Source organism: Eulemur rufifrons, chromosome 15 (assembly GCF_041146395.1).
Source record: "Eulemur rufifrons isolate Redbay chromosome 15, OSU_ERuf_1, whole genome shotgun sequence".
Taxonomy (NCBI): Eukaryota; Metazoa; Chordata; class Mammalia; order Primates; family Lemuridae; genus Eulemur; species Eulemur rufifrons.
The window spans coordinates 17,858,303-17,879,210 of record NC_090997.1 but is presented as its reverse complement, the minus strand read 5'-3'; the positions used below and the strand labels follow the sequence as shown (position 1 = coordinate 17,879,210).

At 38.7% G+C, this 20,908-nt stretch overlaps 1 protein-coding gene across 1 annotated transcript; it reads left to right on the top strand.

Moving 5' to 3' along the window:
• Positions 1 to 2,102: 2,102 nt before the first annotated feature.
• PGK2 (phosphoglycerate kinase 2) lies at positions 2,103 to 3,736 on the top strand. The gene has a single exon (XM_069488339.1). The coding sequence runs from the start codon at positions 2,201 to 2,203 to the stop codon at positions 3,452 to 3,454; it is 1,254 nt and encodes a 417-aa protein (XP_069344440.1). The 5' UTR covers positions 2,103 to 2,200; the 3' UTR covers positions 3,455 to 3,736.
• The last annotated feature ends 17,172 nt before the right edge of the window (positions 3,737 to 20,908 follow it).

The window sequence follows — 20,908 nt, the reverse complement described above, 5'->3', positions numbered from 1 at the left end:
TACACATGTAAAATAGTTTGAGAATCGTTGACCTATATCCCTGTGATATACAAACTTACCAAGTAGAATATCATATTTATTTACACTTATTTTTGTCTTTAGCCTTACAAAACGGAAACCTCTTTTCCAAAGCTACTTAAGTCATCTCCTTTTTTATCATATCACCTACAGGTTTCCTGTCCATTGTAAAATAGCCTTATTTGTCAGAGGCTGCATTTCCCAACATCCTAGTTCAGTTTTTTTTTTTTATTTTCATTCATTAAAGTTCACTCTCTATAAGGTACAATTCTATGGTTTTTGACAAGTGTCTAGAATCTTGTATCTATCACTGCACTACCATACAGAAAAGTTTCATCACGCTTAAAAATCCTTCTGTTTTCCCATTAGAGTTGACTACCTCCTCTTCCTCTAACATGTAGAAGCCACTGATATGTTACCACCCCTACAGTTTTGCCTTTTTTCAAATGTCATATGAATGGAATTATATAATATCTACATACCTTTTTGCCTGGCTTCTTTTAGTTAGCAAGATACAGTTAAGTTTTATTCAGGACTTTTGTGTAAGTAAATAGCTTCTTTGTTTTTATTTTAGGACATTTCATTGTGTTGATGTATCAAGTTTATCCATTCACCAGTTAAAGGACATCCAAGTTTTGGTAATCATGAACAAAGCTGCTCTAAACATGTAAACAAAATTTTGAGGGAATATAGGTTTTGATGTACTTGGATAAACATCTGTTAATAGAAGTAGCATTGATGACTTGTATGGTAAGTCTATGTTTATAAGAAACTGCCAAGTCATTTCCCAAAGTGGCTGTAGCATATTTCATTCCCAACAGCAATAAATGAGAGTTTCTGTTACTATGCATCTTTGACAACATTTGTTATTGTCAGATTTTTGGATTTTAGCCATTATAGTGATATCACACAGCAAATACCTAGGAATGGAATTGTAAGGCCATGTGGTAACTCCATGTTAAATGTATTGAGGAACTGCCAAACTTTTTTCTACAGTGTTTGTATCATTTTACATTCCTATCAGCAATATATGAGGATTCTAATTTTTCCACATCCTTGTCAACACTCATTTTTGTCTTTTTTTATTAGAGCCATCTTAGTGGGTGATGCCTCAAATATGTTTCTATCAAAGCCTTCATGTTTCATGTTTAGTTCATTCAACTTAAGAAGTTGAATAAAAAAACTGCAAAGCCAGTTTTCATTACTACACGAATCAGCCACACGTATTTGCTTTCTCCAAAAACAAAATCTCTCACTCATTTTCAATTTTAATAGATATTTTCATTTTCATGAAAACCATGTCTCTTTTGGGCTCAATTTCTAGGTGATAAAGATAGTTGGAGTAAAGAGAGAGGAGAGAAAAAGGGCCTCATTATAACTTTGTAGCCTGAAAGAAATGTCACTTATTACTGATACTCTCTTTGCTATGATCTTATGGAGCCTCCTGCAGAAGCCACCATGCACTCTTTCATGGTAACCTGAGAATGGAAGAAGCAAGGTAATGAAAACATGACATCATTCCCACCCCACCCTAGAATATATCTAAAGCTTAATGCTAACACCAAGCTACACCCTCAATAGAAGTATTTATCAAAACAAGGAAAAAACAGAACCATACAATGTTGCCTTGAATAAATAAGGTTTTGTAGATCCATTATTTCAAATTCCTTTTATTTGCTGGAGAGCTGTTTGCGTATCAATATAATTAAGATTTGACATGGATAAGGGGTATGCAGGTTATTGGAGGTGTTTTGTTTTGTTTTTTAGGATTAAGAGCAACTATTAAACAGATTGGGGGACCGGAGGTGGGTGGAGAAGCCAGCAGGAGTCTCAGTCCTCTGGACCTTTCTTATTCCAGGGTTTCTTCACCATCCCAACTCGTACCCCAAGCCGGGTACCACTACTCAGTACGCAGTTGGCAGTTTGAATGTGTACGTAGAAACGAACTTCAAATCCAGATTGACAGGAGCATGGACCAATCACAGAGCTATATTTCCTTTCCTCGTCTAATAATGGCTGTTGTCCTGGAGACTTAGTGGGGAGAGGGGGGGAGGGTGTGAGGTTGGAAGGGGCGGGGCAAGAGGAAAGGCGTTAGAAAACACCACCCATCCAGCCTCCCAGCAGTGAAGCCGTTCTTCAGCATTGGGATCCAGGTGTCATCTTATGTCTTTATAATATCAAGATGTCGCTTTCTAAAAAGTTGACTTTGGACAAACTGGATGTTAAAGGAAAGCGAGTCATCATGAGAGTAGACTTCAATGTTCCCATGAAGAAGAACGAGATCACAAACAACCAAAGAATCAAAGCTTCCGTCCCAAGCATCAAGCACTGCCTGGATAATGGAGCCAAGTCAGTAGTTCTTATGAGTCATCTAGGCCGGCCTGATGGTGTTCCCATGCCTGACAAATACTCCTTAGAGCCTGTCGCTGCTGAGCTCAAATCCTTGCTGGGCAAGGATGTTCTATTCCTGAAGGATTGTGTAGGCCCAGAAGTGGAGAAAGCCTGTGCCGACCCAGCTCCTGGTTCAGTCATCCTGCTGGAGAACCTGCGCTTTCATGTGGAGGAAGAAGGGAAGGGCCAAGATCCTTCTGGAAAGAAGCTTAAAGCTGAACCAGATCAGATAGAAGCCTTCAGAGCATCACTCTCCAAACTAGGGGACGTCTATGTCAATGATGCTTTTGGCACTGCACACCGAGCTCACAGTTCCATGGTGGGAGTGAATCTGCCCCAGAAGGCATCCGGATTCCTGATGAAGAAGGAGCTGGAATACTTTGCCAGAGCCTTGGAAAACCCAGAGAGACCCTTTCTGGCTATACTTGGTGGAGCCAAAGTGGCAGACAAGATCCAACTCATCACAAATATGCTGGACAAGGTCAACGAAATGATTATTGGTGGTGGAATGGCTTTTACCTTCCTTAAGGTACTCAACAACATGGAGATCGGTGCTTCCCTGTTTGATGAAGAGGGAGCTAAGATTGTCAAAGATATTATGGCCAAAGCAAAGAACAATGATGTAAATATTACTTTTCCTGTTGACTTTGTCACTGCTGACAAGTTTGATGAGAATGCTCAGGTTGGACAAGCCACTGTAGAATCTGGCATACCTCCTGGCTGGGTGGCTTTAGACTGTGGTCCTGAGAGCAACAAGAAGTATGCTGAAATTGTGGCCCGAGCAAAGCTAATTGTTTGGAATGGACCTTTAGGAGTATTTGAATGGGATGCCTTTGCTAAGGGAACCAAAGCCCTCATGGATGAAATTGTGAAAGCCACTTCCAAGGGCTGCATCACCATTATAGGGGGTGGAGACACTGCTACTTGCTGTGCCAAATGGAACACTGAAGATAAAGTCAGCCATGTGAGCACTGGAGGTGGTGCCAGTCTAGAGCTTCTGGAAGGCAAAATCCTTCCTGGAGTAGATGCCCTGAGCAACTTGTAGTTGAAAGAGTATTACATCTTCCTGTTTCCTGTCCACAGCCTTTAAGTCAACTTAATACTTGTACATCTCAATTTGACTTTTGTTAAAATCTACCCCTAGATCAAGACCCTGGTAATGGACAAGCAGTGGGCCATCAGGAACACTTAACATCAGTACAGCAAATCAATTCATTTTAGTTTGGCCATGGATTTGCCAATTCTTTTCAAGATCTCATTTGAACTTCATTGTGCCTTGTAGGACAGCGTATATTCTTACGCTGCCTATTAAAAAACGTGAGTGGAATAAGCTGAATCTCTCTTTTTATTTTAGACTAGTTTTGTTATTGTTTCATTATTGGAAACATAGTAACAAGACAAAACCCAAGTTGTTGGGACAGGGTTGGGTAAAAGTTGACAAACTGTTAAACAATAAAAGTGCCCAAATAAACTGAGAAATATAACTACATATAAGAACTCATGGATGAGTACCATTAAAGCAGAGGGCACTGCTTTGGGAAAAACACTCCCTAAACTGTGCTTTCCTCTAAACTCCATAATGATCCACACAGAAGAGAACTTCTGTGACCAAATGTGGGGTTTTCCCCACACACACCAAGCAGTGGACATCAGTTGGGTGTCTTTTAATTCAATTCCGACACTATCTACCCAGAGATAGTGTCAGATCCCACAGGGTGAGAGCTCAGTCCCCAAGACTGCACCCTCCCACACCTGTCCCAAGTCCAGGCCTTTGGAGCTTCTGACTGACTGGGTTCAAGTTTGGGTTCCCATGGCCCTCTCCCTCGTTGGGTTTGATTAATTTGCTGGAGCAGATCACAGAACTCAGGGAAACATGTTTACTGATTTGTTATAAAGGATACAAACGGATATATATTACAAAGGGATACAAAGACATGCGTAGGGTGAGGTACAAGGGAAGGGGTGCAGAGCTTCCATGCCCTCCTAAGTGCACCACCCTCCAGGAACCTCCATGCCTTCAGCTATCTGGAAGCTCTCCCAACCCTATCTTCATGGGTTTTTATGGAGGCTTCATTGCATGGGCATGATTGACAACCATGTAGAAATGTGATTGGACAAAAAGCACATGATCTAAGCCCAGCAAGGCCTGTTTGTTCAGATTCTTTCTGGCCTCTCCAGGTAGCATTCCATCCTCCAGGGTGTGAGGCAGGACCTTCTCTGGAATGAGGGGCTTTTGACCCGCAACCAGATTAGAGTCCTGCCTTGGGCAGGGGAAAGGAAGGCAAGAGAAGTTCAGAGAGAGAGATTCTATCTCCTGAGACCTGCTCCTTAAGCCTAAAGTGCCCCAACCTTATGATAAGGACTATGGGACTCATGAACCTGGGACTGTGGACAAAAGTCAATATATATATATATATATATATATGTATACACACACACACATAGATATAGATATATAGTGATATATATATATATATATATATATATCATAACACCACCAGTACCCATGTAATTTTTTACTAAATAAGAACAAATAGAAATGAAAGATACTTACTAAGCCTAAAGAGGCTAAGAAAAAGAAATTTGAACCCAAGGAATGAATTATGTCTGTGCATATATGGATGCACAAGAGTATACATATATGTTTGTTAGAAACGGAGCTATGAATTAAACCCGGGTTGTTAGTAAAGAAGTATTTGTTTTATTTTTAAAGCAGATATTATTTAATAAATAGATAATATAACTGATAAATCCTAAAACTGGGTTTTTGAGATAAATAAAAAAAAGTGTATATAAGTAGCTTAGTAATGGGAAAAATAGAGATATAAAAACTCTTCTATATCAGAAACTAGAAGTCTAAAATAAGAAGTGTAGACGAAATGAAAATACTTATTGAAAAATATTTTGCCTTGTTCTGTAGACAAAGAGCTGGTACAGGGCAATTCTGTCAAAAAATTAAGAGTAAAAATACAGAGTCACTTTTCCCAGCTGTAATATTTTATATTCCATAACCCCAGATCAATTTTATGTATTCAGTATTCTGAATAATTGAGCTTCAAATATAAATCTCAATACACTTGAAACATCAACATATTTTTAAGGAGAATGTTAATAATACTATAGTGATCCCAGGGAAGATATAGCTGTTAAGATAAAGGATTTTAAAAAAGAACCAAAATTTCAGTAGTTGAAACAAAATTCAAACATATTGGTGTCTTACATGAAAGTCAAGGGCAAATATGTGGGCTTTCCTTTACAAGGTCATCTGGGGGGAGCCAACCCAGTAGAACAAATCTGCTGCTCTTAGTAAGTGGGTTCAATATATGTATGAGAATGCCCAAACTTTTAATATTTGATTACCAGCCTGAGGGGGTAAGTTATTGAAAGAAAATCAGTTTTCTTTTAAATACGTAATCCAAAAAGTTCTGAAATTTGTTTTACTTGCTCTATTGGCTATAAAGTGTATGATAAGGCCTATTTTGCAAGGGAGGCTTGGAAATGTATTCTTTCTAGCTAGATACTTTGTACCCAAACTAAAAATCAATAAATTTTATTGCTAAAAGGAAGTGAGGGGGAAGTGGGGGCAAATAAAAACTGGGTAAAATTCATGGTTTCTGACAGACCGTCATTCTGGCCATCCAAGTATCTATGTACAAGTATCTGTGTGTTTTTTTGAATATAAAAAGTATCCCTTCTCCAAAAGACGCTATACAATCAAATGCCTTGTCCAGTTAGTGCATCCTGCTCAAGACTGAGTATCTCTGGATAATACACAATTCTTTCTATGTGATCCAGTGAGACCCCAACAGCCTCACAAACTCAAAATCATAGTCATTTCTCTCATACCTCCCACTTCCCCTATTCCATACACAGCCAATACACAATGGTGGAAGTCTAATAGGATAACTTCAATAAAAATACTCACTTAAAAAAGTTATTGGTTCATTACAGTTGTGAAATAAATCATGCTGCATCAGAATTTCAATAACTCCCTGACCTGGCTGTGAAAGAATTTCCTTGGTTAGACTGGTTCTATTCTCTAGGAGGGACTTTCTTATTCACTGACCTTTTCTGGCCCCTGATTTGACCAACTGGGAATTTTTCCTTATTTCCTTAACTTCTATGACATCTTCTGAAGCAGATGTGGAGAGTTAGGCCACATTAGGCCAATGCATAGATTGTTTAGCCTCTTCCTCACTGGTTCAGTTTTAAGAAATCAGAGACATCTTTTTGTATGACACAATTAAAAGCCTTTGAAGCACAGATGGAGGCTTCTCAACTGTTTCAGGAATCAAGGTTTCTGGTCTATTTCTTGATTATTAAAAGAACCTCACCCAAAAATCTCAATTAGTTATACTTCTTAACTCTATAACTCTCGTTTTTAATTAATTGGCTTCTCTGCTGGGCTCACTTTCCTCTTCTTTAAGGATGTCTAACACGTAGCCATGGGAAAAAGTAGGAAGTGGTAGGAAGGCAACATCTATAGTGTGATCTTTCCCTGTCGCTTCATCATATTTTTAGCTGAAAAGTTCAAATGGGAGATCTTTAAGAAAAGCCACGAGTGACAATATATCTCCTGTTGTTTTTAGTCCTGAGGCAGTTAGCTTTTTCAACTCTGAGATATACCACTTTCCTAGCCTATTAGCCAATTTTAGGTTGCCTCCTCTAAAAAGTTCTGTCACCTATATTCTAATTGCAACTGCTCAGTTTTTTCTGCCTGGGCTCTTTGTTTTTGTTATACTTTGCTAAACACAACATGCAGCAACAAAAATGCACTGATAGTCTGCCTCTTCCTAAGCACTTTCCCGGCAGCTTTAATCTCTCTAGGAATATGTTCTGCAAACTACACCACCACAGACAACAGTTTTACCTGACGCCACAGCAGAAAAATATCACCACCTCCCAGCCTTCCATGTCTCTTTACTTATTTCTTCCCACCGGACTCCTGAGTGAATGCCATATGAGTTTTGTGAACGCAGCACCCACAACAGTGAACAATTTCTACATTAGTTTGTCTATAACACAGTGGTTCTCAGGCAGGGACAAATTTATCTCACAAGGGACATTTACTAATGTCTGGAGACATTTTTGTTTGTCACAACCAGGGGGATGCTATAAGCATTTGCATTATAGTAGTGGTTAAGTATGTTACTAAACACCCTACAATACACAGGACAGACTTTTACAACAAAGAATCATGCAGCCCAAAATATCAACAGTGCTAAGGTAGAAAAATCTTAATCTAGACTGAACTTATATCATAAAAATACTTAAAAATATAGCTTCCCAGACAACATAGAAATGTATTTCCCATGTAACATTTCAGGCTGATTATGGGTAAGTAGACACCCCTTGAACTCATCCGAGGGGCTGGTTTAGCCCTCTGTCATCAAATGGCTCTGTCATCACCTGTATTTGGTTTCCATCTCTAGGAGCAGTATGATCACTTCAATTGTTGAAATGTTCCAGTCTACTGGGTAGGGAAAGAAGAATCCACAGCAAGCATCCTATCTTTAAGGAACAGCCCTGGAAGTCACACACATACATCAGTTGTGCTTATATCCTTGGCCTGAACTTAGTAATATGATCACATTTAGCTGATGGGAACCTGGGCAATATATTCCCTGGCTGGGTCACCATGAGCCCAGTTAAAACTGTTACTATAAAGAAAAATAACAAAAGGTGAATTTAAGACAACATCAAAAATAAGAACCTATAAAAATGTCACAATACACTGGAAGATCCATGGAAAAAAATGCTTCTGTAGATGGCTTTCCTTAAGAGTAAGAAGACCATTTAGAAAACATTTCATGTAAAAAATTATGAAAGAAGAAAAGGAATATAGAAGACAATAATATGAGTTGGAAAATAAACTGACAAAAGCTATAAAAAGAGACAACAAATTCAAGTATTGCTAGTACAAATATATTAAATTATATTAGATTAGAAGGAATAAATGAAAGAATTAGAAGTACAAAGAATCAGTGACTTGGATTAGAATATTAAAAAATGCACTGAAGACTTAGAAAAGAAAAAATATGTGGTTGTGAATATATATATAGTCATGTGCCCAATAACAACATTTCAGTGAACTATGAACTACATATGGTTCCGTATGGACCACATGTCCCAACTATGGTCCCAACTGTGGACCACAGTGGGTCCATAAGGTAATAATAGAGCTGGAAAATTCCTATGGCCCAGTGATGTCTTGATGATCCTGACCCTGTGTAGACCTAGGCTAATGTGTGTGCGTGTATGTTTTAGTTTTTAATAAAAAAATTTAAAAAGGAAAAAAAATTTAAATAAACATTTTGAAGAATAGGAAAAGGCTTATAGAATAAGGATATAACGAAGAATATTTTTGTACAGCTGTACAATGTGCTTGTATATTAAGCTAAGTGTTACTACAAAAGAGTCAAAATTTAATAAAACTAAAAAGTTTATAAAGTAAAAATGTTACAGCAAGCTGAGTTTACTTTATTATTGAAGAAAAATTCTTTTTATAAATTTCATGTAGCCTAACTGCACAGTGGTTATAAAGTCTAAAATAGTGTACAGTAACATTCTAGACCTTCTCATTCACTCACCACTCACTCACTGACTCATTCAGAGCAACTAGTTCTGAAAGCTCCATTCGTGGTAAGTGCCCTATACAAGTGTAGCAGTTTTTGTCTTTTATACTGTATTTTTACTATACCTTTTCTATGTTTAGACATACAAATACTTACCATCGTGTTACAATTGCCTACAGTATTTAGTGCAGTACCATGCTGCACAGATTTGTAGCCTAGCAGCAATAGGTTATATAATATTATATAGTCTAGGTGTGTAGTAGGCTATGCCACCTAGGTTTATGTAAGCACATTCTATGATGTTCACACAACAAAATCACCTAACGTGTTTCTCAGAACCTATCCCTGTTACTAAGTGACACATGACTGCATATGAATATATACATACGTCTATCATATATGTGCATACATAACAGATATGTATATGTTTATAATATTTGGTACAATTATAATAATTTTAGAGTTACTTATTATAATTGTATACATTAAAATTACTTTTATATTTGTTACAACCGAATTTTAAAAACTTAAAATTAAGATGTTACCACAAGGTGGTAGTATTGCCTTGGGTTTTGGATTAAAGCTAAAAGTGTGAAGTTTGTTTTGCTGAAGGTTGCAATTTATTTAATTCACATTTGGACATTGCTGTTCATTTATTTTCTACATATTTTTAATTTAAAAAATCTGTATTGAAATAGTTTATTTCAAGCAACATTACTTAAAGCTGTGATAAACTAAATTTTAAAAAATAAAAGTAGGTGCAATTTTTATGGCCCCTGCTTTTGTTAACTTCGTTTTTAAGTAATTTCAGCTCTTAATTAGTTATGAGAAGTCTCCTAGATATTGTAACAAGGTTAGTGTTTCCCAAATCAATGTGTGTTAATGATAAACCTAGAAAGATGTGGATATTTGATAAAATGTAAGAGTGAACTATTTGAAAAATGACAAATGGAAAGGCATATGAATTTATGTATAAAAAGAGAATGTTTTTAGTAGGCATCTCCTTGCCTTGGAGCCCAACAGGCTTTACCTGGGGTTCCCCTCCCTTCTCTGTGGACTGGAAATTTTCTCCACCAAGGTACATCTCATTCATACAAGGGGGGAGAAAAAGAAGTTTCCCACTGGGGAAAGTTGATCCCTAAGAGTTAATAAAAAAGCAGTGGCTTAAGATAAACAAACACACAAACAACAACAAGAAAAAAAAAAAAAAACAAGGAAAAACACAAGGCCCTAAGGGCATCCATAAGCATGTCCTTGTAAATTAGTTTAGACTGTGACTGCTTTGCTGTCCTATGGTACCTTTAGCTCATTCTACTACTAAAATCCCCGCCTAGAGAAAAATCATATCATTAACATAAGATGAGTCACATAAGGACACATGGTGAATATATTATACGTGCTTATTATGTTTAGCCCGTACATATGCAATGATGTTGAGAAAATTTTCACATTATTCATTAAAAAGAGATTTAAGGTGTCACAATGAGCAGGCAGCGTGGATTTGACTCCCCAGAGAAGTGAACTCCCTGTGTACATAACCCCCAATAAACTCATTTAACTTACCAAGCTGGACTTGTCTGAGTCATTGTTTGGTCTCTTGATGCCATCTCAGTTTGAAGGGTGGTTTTTCTATACCGTCCTGGGATTTTCCCAAAATATTATATCATATATATCATTTAACATGTTTGATTTACCAAAAGATACAGATACATGCTCTAAACACATGCAAACCCTTTACTCATACATAGTTTCTACTCTGAATCCCGAGACTCTTTTTCTATGCAGTTGAACTGAGATTTGCAGCCTAGAAGGAAGCCTGAAGGTAAGGTCAGCTTCGTGGGCCTGTGACCTATGCAGTCATGCAGGGCCCCACTCTCAGAAGACCACTACGTTTGGTTTAATGCCCTACCGTTGCCATCTTGAGATTTTAGTAGTTTTGAACGAGAGGCCTAGCATTTTTGTTTTGCTCTGGACACCTCCCCCAGCAGCATCATGTGACTAGTCCTCCTGAAGGCTTCTTCACTAAGCCCAGAGTTCAGCAGACTAAGATGAGTCTTCAATTTTTCTCTTTGAATGGCCCCAGGTTTCTCTAACTTTTTAGAATTATACAGAAGCCCTACAGATGCTCTGAAGAATTAAGGCTCATAAAATGCTTCAAAAGATGCAACCTCCCATCCCGCCCAAAAAGAACTGTATGGAAACAGATTTCTACCCAAATATGGCCTCTGAATGTATATGTGTTTAGATGCTCAAAGAAAAAAAAAATTAATTTAATCTTTTATAATGGCTCCATTCTTGCCCTAAAAAGTGTTTGTATGGCTCTTTTGCTATCTCTACCAAAAAATGAAGAAAGGAGAAATTAAGGGAATATAATGTCCTTCAATGTCCCTGAGGTGGAGTACTGTAGTGTCTCATGATAAACCTTCATTTTCTACAAGGGCCTTCATGTCTATTCAAAGGTGACAAGGATATAGGTACTTGATTGAGAATCTCTGTCTAAAAATGTTAGGTTTTTTTTTTCTCTGAAAACATACATAATGCCTTTAATAGAAAGCAATGGGTATTACCCTTTTAGAAAAGTAAAAATGATCTAGTGATGTTAAAAAAGATTTTTAAAAAATAAAGCAGTTATATTCACTCAAATCATTTGTTTTCTTAATACATTCAGAAAACCTTGGAATTATTTAGACACTGTGATTTCTTTAAAATAAGGATGATTTTTGTCAGTTTGTGTCTGTGAAGCAAGAGAAAAGAGAAAGCATAATCATTGCAGGTTAATGGCATACTTCTGGCATGACCTCCTGAATGGGAGAGGGAAAAGAAGATGGAGGCAGGGGTAAATGGTCAGTGTGGGGTTAAAAATTGTGCCAGAATAATTCACAAGCCACGTGGATAATTGGACAGGATGAGTAAATCCAAGATGGAGAAATCAATAATCATGAACAGGTGATGAAAGGTGGTTTAGGTCAATGAAAAAAGAGCAGGTAATATCATAAAAATATTTTATTATTTGGTCTTTTATAAGCATGCATACATTAAATGGCTTTAAATTAAATGAACAATTGTTCAGAGAAAATCTGCAGATCCTAGATCAAGCCATTAGCAAATAAAGCCTTTAAGTGCATTGCAGAGATGACATGTCTTAGCAGGAGGTAAAAAGCAATATATACTTTAGAGATAGAAATCCCTTGTATTAAGTTATCAGAAGCTTGGGTTTAATCTTCCCAGGGCAGCAAGAGCAGCAGCCAGAAACTTGTTAGAAATAGAAATTTACTGAACTATCCAGGAGACCTGATGAATTACAAACTCTGGATTCAACTCTGGGATTCAGCAAATTGCAATTGAACAAGTTCTCAAGTGTTTCTATTTCACCTTAAGTTTGAAAATCACCAGTACAGTATAAAGACCACTTTAAAGGGAAATGGGGCATTGTTTACAGTGGCCCAGGGACCCTGGAGTTTTCCCCACCCTCCCACATCTCGCTGAGGCAGTGGCCCAGAACTTTCCAGGTTGATCCTGTAGCACCATCCCCTCCACCCCACCCCCAGCCACCCACCCCTCCCCCAGGAAGCAACCCTCTGCTCTGATTGTTCTGCACTGGTGAGAAGTGGCACTTGGCCACAGTCACAGAGCTCAGGGAGCCCTTGTGTCCAGGTGTCCACTCCCTCCCCAGCCCTTTGGGGGCAATGTGGAGGCTATTGCTGCAAAGCTGAGTCCTGTGCTGACCTAGCACCTTGCATCTGAGATGTCAGGACAGCCTCAGCTGCAGAAACCCAGGATAGGCAGCCAGCAGACCCTTACTGCACCGGTAAACCTACCTAACAGGCACAATGAAAAAGATTCAGGTGATGGGCACACTTATAGCCCTGACTAAAGCATTATAAATGCTATTTATGTAGCAAAAGCATTTGTTCTCCCTTAATATTTTGAAATAAAACAATTCTCTTATTCTTGATGCTATGAAGAGATAATGTGAAAAATCTGAGATGTGAAAATCCTTGCAAACATCATTATAATATTTCTTGTTTCCCAAAATAGAATTTATTAGTTAAATCAAATGCTTGGTGAATAGTATGTTAAAGTTGGTTTATGGAATAGAGAAAGCATAAAAAGAACCATCAACAGTGATACCACGTTCAGGTGGATATTCCATTTGTGTAAAATGGCATTTGAAATATCCTGTAAGTCACTACTAGGAGACCTACCTATTTTGTACATATATACTATATATGTAATATGTATGTGTAAACATTCTCTTTCTTCTGCTTATAAATTTCTTTTAATTGCATTTATAATTTATATTTTAAAATTTGAACAGATAAGCTTGGTTGGTTAGAAACTTGCTTAAGACCTCACATCCCAGTTTCAATGGGAAATTTAGATCTGACTCACATTACTTTAAAGTGTCCTTTTTTTTTTTATTTCAGATTTTTACAGGAGTACAAATGTTTGGGTAACCTCTATTACATTTGCATCACCCAAGTCAGACCTACAAGTGTGTCCCTCCCAGACCATACCTACAGCACCATTAGGTGTTAATTTACCCATCCACTCCTCCCACCTGCCCAGTCCTCAGTGCATATTACTTCCATATGTGCACATAAGCGTTGATCAATTAGTACCAACAGTGAGTACATGTGGTGCTTGTTTTTCCATTCTTGTGATACTTCACCTAGTAGAATGGGCTCCAGCTCCCTGCAGGATTTTACAAGAAGTGCTAGATCACCATTGTTTTTTGTGGCTGAGTAGTACTTCATGGTATACATATACCATATTTTATTAACCCACTCATGTATTGATCGGCACTTGGGCTATTTTCACATCTTTGCAATTGTGAATTGTGCAACTATAAATATTCAAGTGCAGACGTCTTTTTTATAGAATGTCTTTTGTTCCTTTGGGTAGATGCCCAGTAATGGGATTGCTAGATCAATGATAGTTCTATTTGTAGCTCCTTGAGGTACAAGATTCCTCAGGAGAAGCCCTCTCATGGCCCTGGTGGTGCCTGGGGCCCTGGTTCTTCCAGGTGAGACTTTTATTCACCACGTCAGCAGAGGCGGGTGAGGGAGTGAGGGTGGGTAGAATGAGGTTGGGTAGAATGAGGTTGGGTGAAGCTGCCCTCCAGCTCCACAGATGCTGGTAAGGGATAGGCAGGAGTTAAAGGACCATTCCCCACTTCTGGCTAAGCTGGACAGGAGGGCTGAAGTGGCCCGGCTTAACCAGAGAGTCTATGTGTGGAGGCGGGGACATCTGAGACCCGCGATCTGGAAGTCTGGAGCGGGTCTCGCTTTTTTCAACCCTCTCCTATTTCTCAGTTTCTCCCAGGCCTCTGCCTCCAGGCAGGACCTCAAGTTAGCCACGCTCCTCAAATGACTGTGACTCAGGCAGGGAGGTTCCCTGGTCTGTGTCCCAGCCTGAGCTGAAAGCACGGCCTTCCCCTGGGAGGAGAGGTACCCCAATAACTCACCACAACTACGATCCACACTTCTCTCTCTCCCTTGCTCTGTCCCCACAGGCACCCACATCTTGAGAGACTCAATCACAAACATCCCCTCTGTGCCCCTGGGCAATGTGGCCAAGACTTGGGTGTACAGGATCTGGCCTATGGGGCTGTCCCTGGTACCCTGAGGTATCAACCACTGACCATGCCAGGGAGACGAATGCTGGTCCCCTGACCCCCGCAGCGCGCCCCTCGATGTCCCTCGGCCTTGGGGCCTGTCTTGTTCTAATGGGGCTGCGAGGCAAGCAGCAGCAGGGAGGGGCTGGCGAGCAGGGAGCATGCAGTCCTATCACCCCTCCATCTGCTGCAGAACCCCGAGAGTGAAATTCTCAGCCCCACTTTCTATGAGACCCTCTGGGTAGCAGCTCAATTCTCTCCCTCTGTAGCCACGGGAGAGGTAAGGGAGGGGGATAAAACGAGTCTGGGTAGAAGAAAGTCCACCCTCGGGTCATTTCCAATCCTCTCCCTAGGATGCCATCAGTCCAGAATGACCAGGCTCTGAAGTCACGCAGAACACCCCTGGACCCACTGGACCACTGTGGCTCCTACAATCTGGGTTGGAGTTGAGATATGTCTGTGTGGGAATGCACAGGATGAAGCCTGGGGAGTTGAGGCCCCCAGGGGAGGACCGAGGTACCCTGTAGTTGTAGAAGCAGTAGGGCTCCTGATGTCTGACTCAAGTCGGTGGGATGGAAGGTCCGCTGGGGGGCTGGGAGCCTGGTGTTCTGATCACACGAAGCTTCCTGCTCTCTGGCAGCAGCAGTCTCTGGACTTGTGTGTGTAGAAGGACTCTCAGTTGCTCAGGAGCATGCAAATGGCAGGCCGACCTCACCTGGAGGGCGGGTTCAGAGCTTGGGGCACAGGGGTTGGTCAGGACCTGGGGGGAACTCTGGTAGATAAGCTGCTATCTGCATCTTAAGCACCAAGGCCCCACAGTTGCAGGTCCGCCAGGCAGAGAACCAGGCTCCCCTTGCTCTGCCCAGGCCTGCCACATCCGGGAACAAGAGTCCCAGGTTAGGGGTGAGGTGGGGCCCAAAATCACACCACTGAACAGGGCCTCCTGTAAACATTTTCTATATCCTGTAAGTCACTACTAGGAGACCTATATACTTAGACTTGGAGGAGTATTTTGTGGTCCATAAAGAGTAATGTACCATAGAGAAATTTATAGGGACAGAATGTGTTTCAGTTAAAAGTACACTGCCTTTACCTCCTCCATGTCTTTTTGTGTACTTTCTTTCTCTAGTCAAGCTCTGATTTTAGTCATAGTCCTGGCAGATGTGATATTCACCTATATAAATATAATTTGCTAACTAAATCATAGGAGAGAAATCAATGATGGTTCTAGAATCTAGTTTGCAAGGAAGTGTAAAAAACATAACCTGGAAATTGAATCAAAATCTTCCGGTTGTAACAATAAATTCAAACTTTGTACAAATCAAAAAAAATTTTTAAATCAAGGGAAACAGAAATTAGTTCTAGTGACAATCATACCACTATCGTGTTTTTTTAACCGAGGCAAATCATTTCACTTCTCTGGGCTTCTTTATCTGCAAAATGATGTATTTATTTGTATGTTATCTGGGATTTCTTCTAGTTCTTAAATTATGTGGCTCTGAAACCCCGGTTGGTATACTTGAGAGGACTGGCTACAGTTTTTATCTACTGGGACCCATGACGGATGGGAAAGAATGGCCTAGGAGCTAATGGACAGATGACATACAGGTCTAAATTATAGAGTAAGAAAGGGAAAAAAAAATCATCATCTTGGCTCTCTGATGAAAAATTCTTTTTGCAACTTAACTTTTGCTCCTACATGTCAATGTACTAGCCCCCTCCCCAAAAGAAACTACAGTGTCTGAGAATGTAAAGAAATATAAATAGAATAAAATACAGTGAAATGGATTCAACTGCTTTTTGCACTGCTGGAGCTATTTAGAGAAAGAGGAGGTGGAGAACTTCCCAGTGGGGAAGAGGAGGCATTCACAGCAAGTCTGAAGTTGGTGTCTGCAGGAGAAAATGATAGTTAATAAAATGCCTCCACATTTAAATGTTTGGTTTTTGTTTGCTTGCTTGTTTGTTTTGATTATTTAAAGCTATAATTTGGTTGCTTTTGCAGATAGCAAAAAAAGTAGAGTGAAGAAAAGGCCTAGTTTTTATTATATACTCTCTTATACAGTGTAAACTGGTACATTAATCATCCTTTCAGTTAGGACAAATCATTTCCAATTGAGAAGAAAATGGATACTACTCCTGCAAGGAGTTCTACCTCAGCTTCCCCCTGCCCAATCCACACATCCAGATGAAGGAATCACACCTTTGTCATATTTTGATCTTTATGCAAACCTCTTGTTTTACTCTTTAATATTCTTGGGATTTTTTTTGCTTACATATCCCTCTCCCACAACTCATGAAGGTCAGAGATTACATCTTTTTTTTCCTTTTTTTAATTTCATAATATTATAGGGGTACAAACGTTTTGGTTACCAGAGATTACATCTCATTCAGCTCCGATCCAGGGCTTATCACAGTATTAGGCACATAGTAGGTTCACAGCTTCTGATTTATTGTTGTTGGAGACACTGTTGTTATATAAGTTGAAAGTATAACACACATGATATTGGGAGAGATGTGGAAAAATACAAACTGTACCATAAGCAAAAATGTTACAATGTCCACATTGCTACATAATAGGAACCTCATTTTCACAATCAGGAAATTATTTTTTGCCTGTCAAAAAAAACAATGTTCCATTTAGCATGGTATGCTACAAGAAAGAAAGTGAACTAGCCAGGATACAGGATAATCAATCTTTAGAGAAAAAAAGGACGTTGAAGTCCTACATAACCAGTAAGAATTCATTGCTGACAGTCACGAAAAATTGGTAATAAATATTCTGCATACTGTACCAGAGGGAAGATTGATTGAGGGAAGGGAACCAGTGGTTATGATGAGATGTTGAGAGTGAATTGCTGAATTATCTAATCAACAGAAACTGAAATTTTTTGTGAATATTAGCAAAAGTTATGATACACATAAAGCACTCCCAGCTCAAAAAGTGTAACACTGGAAAAATCAGTTACAAAGGATAAATCTGGACCACATCAGAACAGAGACAATTCTTTCAGTCCCAAATAAGGTGGAATGATTTTTTGAGTGAAGAACAAATTGAAATTTATATCAAAACCCCACTCACTACCATGATGTTTTGCTTATATAGTTATGCCTAAGTAAATTATATAAATGTAGTTGAGACTCATTTTCATTCACTGTTGCTGATTTAGAAATTCTCAACTAATTTTGAGGGTACATTTATGAGATCCTGACATAAACAGATATCCTATGGTATTAATATTTATTTATTTTTAAATTGATTAGACCCTATTTAATGACTGCAGCCAATTTTTTTTTTTTTTTTTTTTTGGTCTACTGAGCTGGTAAGTTGTACCATTTGCAAAATACTACCTTACTCAAACACATTTATGACATGGTGAGGCATATATTACAAAATCATTTACCACAGTGCTTGATACTCTATATACCAACTTTACACATTTGTTTCTGTTTCTTCTCACCCTTCTCCAAACTTTCGACATTCCTTGTTATAAAATGAGCCAACTGTCTTGAAGCAAGCATTTAAATGTCTCCCTATCTTTCAACCACATGGCATGTATTTTTACCATACCCTTCACTGCCTTAGCCATCTAGATCTGACAAGGTTATATCAGAAAGCAGAGGGTAACCAGCTGTCCCAGTTTGCTCAGGGCTGTAGACTTTCAATGCTAAAATAAAATCATGAGTGCCTTGCAGACCGGGATGGTTGGTCACCATGGGAGACACTCAAAGATTTCATTCAAGGCAGTTTACTGAAGGGACTATTTAAGTGTGGGTAGCATTAAGGATTAAGATGAAGCTACCTAAGGACCAGCAACTGCAGAAGCACGAGACCTGAAGTTGTATGGAGTGGAACTAGGGAAAGTCATAGTTGAACAGAGAGGCTGCTGAATAGGAGCTATAAAGCCACTGGCAAATTTTAGCTTGGGGCAGGGGGTAGAGAGGAGGATCAGATTAAAATGCATAATCTCTTTTCTCCACAGTCAGATCTCCTGATAATGTCTCCTACTGGCAAAACCAAACAGGAACCCCCAAAACAAGAGAACTTCTTCAGATCAGACTCCAGGGGCAGGGAACTGGGTAGAGAGTGGCTGAGAGTGGATTTAAAGTGGCAGACCACATCTAGTCTCCCAGACTTCCCTGGCCAAGTGACAGTTTTTGAAACCCCAAATACTCAAGATGTAATCTAGCAAGTTACAAAATATACAGACATCTCTAATTAGATCATACAAGTAAATTATTTGAATTTTCTAAGCATTATATATTGTCTCATTGTACAGACAGATGTAAAGGTGAGAATACATATCCATTACCCTTCTGTAACACTAGTGTATGTATTAGCTTAACCACCCTACCAGTTAAGCCAATTTAAAATTTAACAGTATTCAGGTAATCAATCTTATTAAATTTCTCCCAGTCTATCAAATAACTAGAATCAGTAGGATTATTTTGGCCCCAAAGAAAATAGATCTATTACTTAATGACAAAATTGATTATTCAGTTAATTAATGATTATATTACTCCTTCAAATAGAAGGTTTCTAAACTAAAAATGGAAAGACTGAGCATATCATTTTGTATTCATTAGCCAAGAGGAAATATAATTCACTTAAGGCCTAAAGTTTAGAGACATCATGTCTCTGAAACATACTGTTTTAAAAACATACTGTTGATCGAATATATTTTTTTAAGTGAGGAACATATGCATCTTTAGTTTCTTATATATAAAATGGAAATGATATTAAAATATATGGAGAGTGTGTGTGTGTGTGCATGTGTTTGTGTGTCTGTGTTTGTGATTATTTAAATGAAATAAGTAAGAGGTCATTAGTCTGAGGCTGCCTCCATACCTTGAGTTCCTACATAGCAAACTGCAATCTAACCTAGTATGTAAACAAACCCAAACCTACCTTAGGAGTATAAAGAACAGTCAAGTTTCAGGTGATCACAGAAGCCAGGTTTCAGCCAATGACAAGCAACCAACTCATCACAGCATACCTTACTAAGGCAGATGCCTATTTGTAGCCAATCAGGTGATTTCTCTACTTTGCTTCTGTGTCTGGCCTACAAAATCTTGCTGCTCACAGTGCTGGGTGGAGCTCTCTGAACCTCTTCTGGTTCTGAGTGCTGCTCAATTTATGAATTGCTCTTTGTACAAATAAACTCTTCTAAGTTAAATTTGTCTAAAGTTTTTCTTTTAACAAGACTAAGGGATACAATCTTTCTAAAGTGCTTACCACAGAGTTTGGCAGAAAGTTCAGTTATATAGAAGCACTTATATATTATTAATAGGAAAATTGTTTATCTGCGCTACCACTCTTAGGGTTAAGAATATTTTCACAAGGTTAGAGTTCCCTTGGAAAGAAGAAGTATTTACAGGAAACTATTTATGCAAACCGTTGGGGGAGTCTCTAAAAATGCCTATCAAGACCTTTGTTCACCTTCAGTATTTCAATGTCCTTGGGAAAGTTTGGGTTGGATATGTTCTGAAATGCATTGAAGCTTACTGTTCTTGGGCTCAAGCCATTTACTTGATGTTTAATGCCTGCTTTGACTATTGAAGTTTTAATGCATCCTGTTTCTCAGTAATGAAACAAGCCAACACATCGTTTCTGAAATTGTGAAATACACATTCTTTCTCTTCTCTTTTGCATGTAACTGGAAGGAGTAGTACAACTTTCCTTATTTTGTAGTCATGGGAAGAGCAAGGACTATTCTTGTTCACTAGATAGCTGCTTTTAAGTGATATCTAGCAGTGTACTTACTCTATTTTTATTTGCTTATGCATATATTGCATATATTCCACCTTATATTTTTTGAAGTGGAGAACTATGTCTTATTCATTTTGGCATCCAAAACATAAAAAAAAAAAATTGCCTGATACAAGAGCTCAATGATTTTTTATTAATGAATCAATTAATTAAATGACAATTTTAATCTACTTTTCCTTTCTTTTGACATGGGTTAATAATAGATTCCATTTATTGAGAATGCATTTTACCATTGGTATGTCATCTTATCCTTAGAACTACACTACAAGGTAGAGTTATCCCATTTTACAAATAAAAAAAGGAGGAGGAAGAACAAGAGGGCTGAATAGAACCCTCCAGCAATCGTGTCCCTGAAGGAACACTCAATTGGACAACTATCCACATAATAAAGCACCTTCGTAAGAACCAAAAGTCAGGTGAACAATCACAGTGCCTGGTTTTAACATTTTATCAAGGAAAGAAGCACTGAAGAGGGTAGGAAAGACAGTCTCACATTGCCAACATTGCCCACATTGCCCCTCCCCTATCCCCTGGCAGTGC

What these genes read in the sequence shown, in the direction of transcription:
- PGK2 (XM_069488339.1), top strand. Translation starts at nt 2,201, where the DNA reads ATGTCGCTTTCTAAAAAGTTGACTTTGGACAAACTGGATGTTAAAGGA.